The sequence below is a fragment of the Chelon labrosus genome, assembly GCF_963514085.1.
Source record: "Chelon labrosus genome assembly, chromosome: 4".
In the NCBI taxonomy this organism is placed as follows: domain Eukaryota; kingdom Metazoa; phylum Chordata; class Actinopteri; order Mugiliformes; family Mugilidae; genus Chelon; species Chelon labrosus.
The window spans coordinates 378,541-386,234 of NC_140340.1; the positions used below are offsets into that span (position 1 = coordinate 378,541).

The following is a 7,694-nucleotide window of genomic DNA, read 5'->3' on the forward strand; positions in this document are numbered from 1 at the left end:
TGAAGACTCTCCAGCACACAGTGAGAGCAGCTGAGAAGATAATCGGTGTCTCTCTCCCTTCCCTCCAGGACATCTACAATAACTGTCTCACCCGCAAAGCCCTCTGCATTACAGGTGATCCCACCCCAAATGAATGACTATACAGTTGCATCGATGACGTGAAAGAGAAGAAAGTAGAGGACATGTGCTCAGAGTATCGTCCTCCAGCAGCCTAGAACTGTAGCAGCATGGGATGGTTCAGTCTAACTGTAACTAACAGCTTCATCAAAGAGGAAAGTCTTAGTCCTAACCTTCAAAGTAGAGAGCGTATCTGCCTCCTGAACCCAAACTGGGAGCTGGTGTTTGACAGGGAGCCAATGAAGAGAAGCTAAAACTGGAGTACTCTGAACTCTCTGGTTAATTCCTGTCAATGCTCTTGCTGCAGCATTTTGAATCAGTTGGAGACAGTAATGAATGACAGTAATCCAGCCTGGAAGACACAAATGCATGAACTAGTGTTTCAGTATCTAGCTGATGCAGGTGAAAGAAGACAGTCCAGGTCCCTTTATGGGACAATTAAAGGACATATCCTGGTGTCTCTCAGTAGAACTAGAGGCCAAGGTGATGACATCCAGAGAAATTAGGTGACTAGATAATGAATCTCTGAGATGTTTTGGACCAAATACAATGACTTCTGTTTATTCTGAGTTTAAGAGGAGGATGTTCCAGGTCATCCTTTCTGTCTTTAAGGAGTTTAACCAGCTGATAGATAAATATAGCTGGGTGTCATCTGCATAGAGATGGATGTTTATGCAGTGTTTCTCAATAATATTTCCAAAGGGAAGCATGTATAATTTGAAGAGTATTGGTCCTAGCACAGAACCCTGAGGAACTCCATAACTTACTTTAGTACAAGTAGAATAATCATTGTTGGAATCTGTCTGACAGCTTCTAACCTTTTATTTTTATTTCCAGAATCATAATGTTTATCTATAACTGATCTTATTCACTGGTAATATCTTCAGTGGGAGTTTATCCCTGGTTCCAATACGTGGAAACATCCTCTCAGTGAAAGTGTGTCTGAAGGTGTGTATGTGTGTGTTAGTATCAAGATCAAAGAATGACAGATTTCCTCTGTTCCAGTCCAGATTCACTCTGATCCTCTGGAGCTTCTTCTTTACTGGGAGATCAGTGAGAGGATCTGGTGGTGACCATGTGAAGTATGCAACTTCATAGAACAATAGTCCCCACATTCCAGATGCTATTTCTCCCTTCTTCTGGACAGACTCTGCTACCATACCCAATATCCACCATGTGTTATCTCCAACATCAACATCCCAGCTGTGAGTCCCTGAGTTAAAGCCCTCAGAGCCCAGGACAGACCACAAATAATCAAACCTCTCTGGATTATCAGGAAGATGTTGTTTATATCCTGCTCCCACACTGGTCAGATCTTCGGACAGGATCAGTTTTGGATAAGCAGTGTTTGGATCCAGAATGACAGGAGTGTAGGAGACCATGTCCTTCATGTTGTTCCAGATGTTGAAGGTCAGGTTGCCCAGATGTTTGGCCTGGTCTATCAGAGCTCCTGAGGGCAGCTGTGGATCATCCAGCAGGGGGCAGCGCTGGACTCTTTCCACTGCAGCCTTGTAGTTGTTCAGGAATGAGACGTCTTCAGCTCTCAGCTCCTCCTCTGTGGCTCTGACTGTGTCTGAAAGAGCTGCTATCTCTCTGCTCAGAGTCTCCATCTTCTCCTTCATCATCTGACTCTTCTGCTCCTCTTCCTCCCTCAGTGCAGCCATCCTGGCCTCCTCTTCCTCTGCTAGAAACTGGTGAAGCTTCTTGAACTGCTCCTTAATCTGCCTCTCTGTGTGTCGGGCCTGGACCTTGATGTGTTTTTCTGTTTCATCAAACTTCACTTTAACTTCTTCACAAACCTTTAACTTCTCCTTTAAGGACTCCAGAGTTTCCTGAAGGTTCTTCTTGAGTTCTGTTGCAGCTTCATCGATGGGTCTGAATCTGTGGTTGGAGTGTTTTTTTGAATCTCTGCAGACGACACACACTGGCTGCTGATGGTCCAGACAGAAGAGTCTGAGTTTCTCAGAGTGCAGACTGCAGAGAGACTCTGGAGATCTCTGATCTCTCTCCTTTAAGAAGGCCTCACACAGGTTCCTCAACACCAAGTTTAAAGGTGGATCATCTCTTGAAGATCTTCTCTTACAAACTGGACACTGGTGTGTTGGTTTCTTTCTCCACCAGTTCTTCAGACAGACTTTACAGAAGCTGTGGCTACATGACAGAAGAACAGGATCTCTGAAGACCTCCTGACAGACCGGACAGCAGAGATCCTTCTCTGATCTGGAAGCCATTTAGTCTCTGAGTGAAGCTGAAACACAGCAGACACAAAGTCCAGTCAGTCATGGCTCTCCTCCATCTTCTACTAACTTCCCTGAAACTTCCTTTGACTTTGAGTCCTGTTTTTGGTCAAACTCACCTTCAGTGTGTGGAGAGTCAGCAGCTTGAAGCAGCAGTGTTGTAGTTTTCCACTTTTCTCTCCTGTAGCTGGACTCACTCAGAGGAAGGTGTTAGTTTGGTCTGAAGGTGAATCTGATCGTCTGTGTCTCTCTTTAGTCTCACACAATAATAAACTGTTTCCTTGTTTGTCTCAGGTGAATCAGGTGAAGGGGCGGAGCTCTACCAGATCTCATCTGATAAATGTTGAAATTTGACCTGTTGGTCAGGTGTGTTTCAGTCCAAAGGTTTAATATTAGAGGGCGCGTCAGCTGTGTTTTAGTTGTCAGTCAACAAAGAGGAGGTGTGTTTATGTTTGTTTATACTCTGAGCTCAGATCTGTACCTGATGTGAATGTATTTGGCTTGTGTATTGATTATACTGACAGAATATTTTTTAAAAAACTCTTTCACATGTTTAGTCTTCACATACTATTATTTTACTCAGTATTAGCGTTTCGAGGGTTCATATATTCATGTATTTATATTTTAAACATGTTCAGTGTACAGTGAGTAGTGTGGCCGTGCTCCTGCCTTTATTAACAGACCTAGCTTTATTGGAGTTTTTTGGTCGAGTTACTAAAAGATCCATTGTGACTCATAACAATGTCCATACGCTTGGAATGATAATATACTGGCTGGAGTGTTTGCAGTGTAGCCACAAATATCCCCCAAAAAATATTGCACAAGGATGTGTGGTTGAAGTAAATGTCGTTGTTGTTTCATTTATTGGTTATTTTCTAATTATTGCAGCGTGCGTCTTTGTGTCTGGGATCTTAGCCAGCTGGGGACTGAATAGGCCTAAGCCAATCATTGAGAACCTGACAAAGCTAGTGTGTAACATGCAGCCACGTGATAGGCTCAGCCGCGAAAGGGGCAGTCCCTCCTCTTTGTGTGCAGGAGGCTTGGAGGAACAGGTCCAGGATAGTCCTGTGCTGTGAGTGGAGAGAGCTCCTGTGTCTCACTGAATGTGTTTATGACTGAAAAATAACATCTGCCTCCATTTATCCATTCACTACAATATGTTGGATTCATGTTCATGTGGATTCAATAACCCTCTACGGGCTTATCAACCAAAAGAGAAAGAGTTTAGTTCTTCCATTTAACTGATTTCTGATTTCTATCTCAGAGTACAGACGTAAAATAAACACTCTAGAAAAAAAGAAATTAAAACCATAATATATAAAATCAACCTATGTATAACAGTGGTGGTAGTCTAATATAGTAGCATAGTATAACAAAGGAGACTCTGACTGACTTCAGCCTCATTTGAACTGTAAATCCACAGTTTGTCCAGCACATGTGTGACCAGACCTTTCCTCTGATCGTCTACGACTCAAAGTGAGTCAGATGTTCATGTTCAGATCTGCAGATCTTCAGCTCCAGTAATTCTCCTCTCAGTGAAATACTTCGACCTTTGTTCTTTACCCCATGTACGTGACTGTTACAGATAATGTGAGACACTCGACCAGCAGATCTTCTGGGGCTTAAAAGCTGTTTGACAGATGAGGGACATTCATTCATTATTCATTCATCAGTTAAGCAGTTAAAGTGTCTGGTGTAGCGTTTACATATTGAACCTGTTGCTGTGAACGCAGGACAATAAAACAATGAATTCAATTTGGTCATTATCTGGTTTTAATATGTTCACAGATGCTTGAAAGAAGAAACTCTGACTCTGACAGAGTAGTTATGTTCATCTAAAACCTTTAGGATTGTTCTAGTTCTCATCTGAATCATTAACAAGTTCTAATAGTTTATTAAGAGAATTAGGAACCAGACACTTAGAGAGAGTCACATGATCTAAAACACTAGAACTGTCTGCTAAGAAGAATTATCTTGGTCGACCCTAAACAGTAAACAGTAAATTTAGTTTAGCAGCCTTCGTCTCTATGTGCAGCTGCCTCGGACCCTGTTTTGTAGTCAGACCACGGGGTTGCAGGAGATCAAAGCCTGGACCAGAATACATCAGCTGCTGTCGCCGTACCGAGGCTCAGCGTGGAGCCTTATCGGGGCCGAGCAGGAAAAAGTTGTTTCCTCTTCCCGAGCTGCAGCCGAAGCTGTGCAGGGAAATAGAAAAACCCCACATCTATCTAAAACGTCTGACAGCTGCATCATGACTGTTCAGCAGAGGTGGTCCAGTAGTTTACTGTGAATACTATTTAAAAAACACCTGAATAAAATACAACACATGCACAGAACACACATGAAAAGTAAAAAAACACAACTGAACAGACGACTCCTGCAGCTTTTTAAAGGTGTCATCAAAACTTCCGTGCAACAGAAGAGGAAAAACCAATGAGTTGTGATCAGAGGACATAGAAACACAACAAGCAGATCTCCAAAAGATTCAACTAGATTCTAACTCTGATGGGAAGTCAATGAAGAAATCCTGGACCAGGAATAAACCAAAACATCTACATCACGGTCGGGACAGTGTGGACAGAGAACAGGAGAAATGGTGGAAGAGAGGATTTCTGTATAATTGACTATCATAGGCATAGGAGTCATGTGACGATCACATGAATCCTCTAAACACATTTACTGTACTGACTTAAACCAAATGTGCAGTCAGTAAATCATGTGTCATGTGTGTAGTGTGTGTGAAAGGATGGTAGATATATCCTAATGAACCAACAAACCAGGAGCTGGTGTTGAAGTCGTCACAGAATGATCCCTCTTTAATTTCACTGAATCAGTGACGGTGAAAACGAGAGCTGACCTGAGAGACGTTGACTTCCAGCTGCTGACTCATTTTTGTTTCTGTAAATAAGTCTAGAGCTATCAGCAGAGTCAGACTGCTTCCTGTGTTGTTCTCTTGTAAAGTTAATCTTCTTTTCATGCAGCCAAGAAAAATCCTTACAGAGCACAAAGTCATGAGCAAAAGTGTTATTGAACTTCTGAGCGGCTCAGGCCATCTGTTACCCAGAATAACTGCAGCAGCCACGTTCTGCCGTCGCTCTTTCTCTGCAGCGCTGCAAACCTCCAGAGTCTTGTTCCTCTGAAAGAGACGAGTCATCGGTCGCTGATTTAAACCGACGCCACGATTCATCTGCAGATGCTGAGCTGAAGCTGAACCAGGCTGTGACGGCAAGGATGCATGAATAAATGAATGGTTGGATGACTGAGCCAGGTGGGGATGAAGGAAGCTGGTGGCACCTGATATTAAATAAAAAATAAAATAAAAGGCTAAGACGGGACTATATATAAAGACTGAGAACTAATGAGGAAACAAGACACAGGGAGGAACAACCAATCACAGACAAACAGGAAGTAGAACTAACTGCAGGACAAATGGACCAAAATAAAACAGGAAACAATGAAAACCAAATGAAGTCCAACACCACCTACTCCTGCAGAGTGTTCTTCTCTTTGTTAATCTTTAACCCCCACTCTTAAATGTCCAGCTTTGCATTTATTTCTGTTTCTATTATTTTTTTTTTTGTTTGGTCAGATTATTTTCAGGAAATCATCTGTTTCTGTGATGATTTCTTTACATTTTCTTTGATACCCTTAGGAAAAAGTAGTATACTTGAAGTTTATTTTATTAAGTATACTTGAGTATAAGTATAAGTATAGTAAGTATACTACAGACCATGTACTTGTAGTGTACTAGAAAGTATACTTATTTAATACTTCTTCCGGCTAAATTGGAACGTTTTAAGTATACTTTAAGTATACTTTTATAAACTAAAATGTGGACTAGAAGTATATACCTAGTACACTAGCAGTATATAAATGAGTGTACTTGTGGTATACTTAGAGTATACGTTTATAAACTAAAAAATGAACTAGAAGTATATAACTAGTACAGTAGTAGTATATTGAAGAGTGTATTTGTGGTATACATAAAGTATACTTTTATAAACTAAAATGTGGACTAGAAGTATATACCTAGTACACTAGTAGTATATAGATGAGTGTACTTGTGGTATACTTGAAAGGGTACTTTTGTAAACTTAAAATTACCTTATAAAGTATACCTAAAGTATACTTTTATAAACTTAAAAATGTTCCCATTTAGTCCGTAGAAGTATTAAATTAGTATACTTTTTAGTACACTACAAGTACATGGTCTGTAGTATACTTCCTATACCTATACTTATACTCAAGCATACTTAATAAAATGAACTTCAAGCATACTACTTTTTACTAAGGGTAAGTATGAACTTAGAATTACTAAAACAGAGTATGGCATTTTACTAGTTTACTTGTCGTTATACTACAAGTATACTTGTAGCATACTATTTATATACTTGAAATATACTTCTTAAAGTATTCTTAAAGTTTACCCATACTGTGTGTACACTAGACTGCAATGTATTTACAAAATCACAAGACAGAATGTTGAGAACAAGTTATATATTTATAGAACATACCATACAGTGTATTTACAAATACCTGCTTAAATATGCGCATTTCAAAAACAAAGAGCTTCTATGAAATCAAGTCCTTCTTTGCTGTTCACATTTACATGTAAAAATGTGTAAACAAAATGTCTCCAACTTAGAACTGAAGTCCTTCCTTGTCAAAATAAAAAGGTAAAAGAAAAGTGTTATTTATTATTTTTGGTTCCAAAGACGTGCACTTTGGAACCAAAAATAATAAATACCTTGACAGAAACGAAAACGTTACTTTTATAACTTCTCTTCAGCTACTTGCTTGGCATAGCTTATATTGTTGCATTTCTTCTTCTGATTGGTCTCACATCGTGCATGGTGGTGTCGGGGAACTTGGCCTGGACATGGACTGTGAGGGAAAAAACACAAAACATTACTTCAGTGTTATTTTTATTCACCATCCACAATTAACACACTTGTTAAAGAGGCATGAAGGATGGTTTATCAGGTACATTTCTGAACTTAAATGGGATCAGGAAAAAAAACTCTATAGAGGGAATGCACATACATCACACCTAAATCAGCTAGACCAGGGATGGGCAACTTAAATGATGGAGGGGGCCACAATTTTTCATCAACACTACCAGAGGGCCACATTGGACCGCACACTTAACCATATATGATAAAACTGCCATTTTAAATATGTTTGTGTATGTATGTATGTATGTATGTATTTATTTAGTTTATAAAAGTATACTTTAAGTATACCACAAATACACTCTTCAATATGCTACTACTGTACTAGTTATATACTTCTAGTTCATTTTTTAGTTTATAAAAGTATACTCTAAGTATACCACAAGTA

At 39.8% G+C, this 7,694-nt stretch overlaps 1 protein-coding gene across 1 annotated transcript; it reads right to left on the minus strand.

Annotated features, from left to right (window-relative positions):
• Positions 1-560: 560 nt before the first annotated feature.
• On the minus strand, positions 561-2,363 carry LOC311486256 (nuclear factor 7, brain-like). Its single transcript, XM_084542048.1, has one exon. It carries the CDS (start codon positions 2,346-2,348, stop codon positions 966-968), a length of 1,383 nt encoding a protein of 460 aa, XP_084398174.1. The 5' UTR covers positions 2,349-2,363; the 3' UTR covers positions 561-965.
• Positions 2,364-7,694: the final 5,331 nt, after the last annotated feature.

Coding starts and splice junctions, on each gene's coding strand:
- LOC311486256 (XM_084542048.1), bottom strand. CDS start 2,348: ATGGCTTCCAGATCAGAGAAGGATCTCTGCTGTCCGGTCTGTCAGGAG.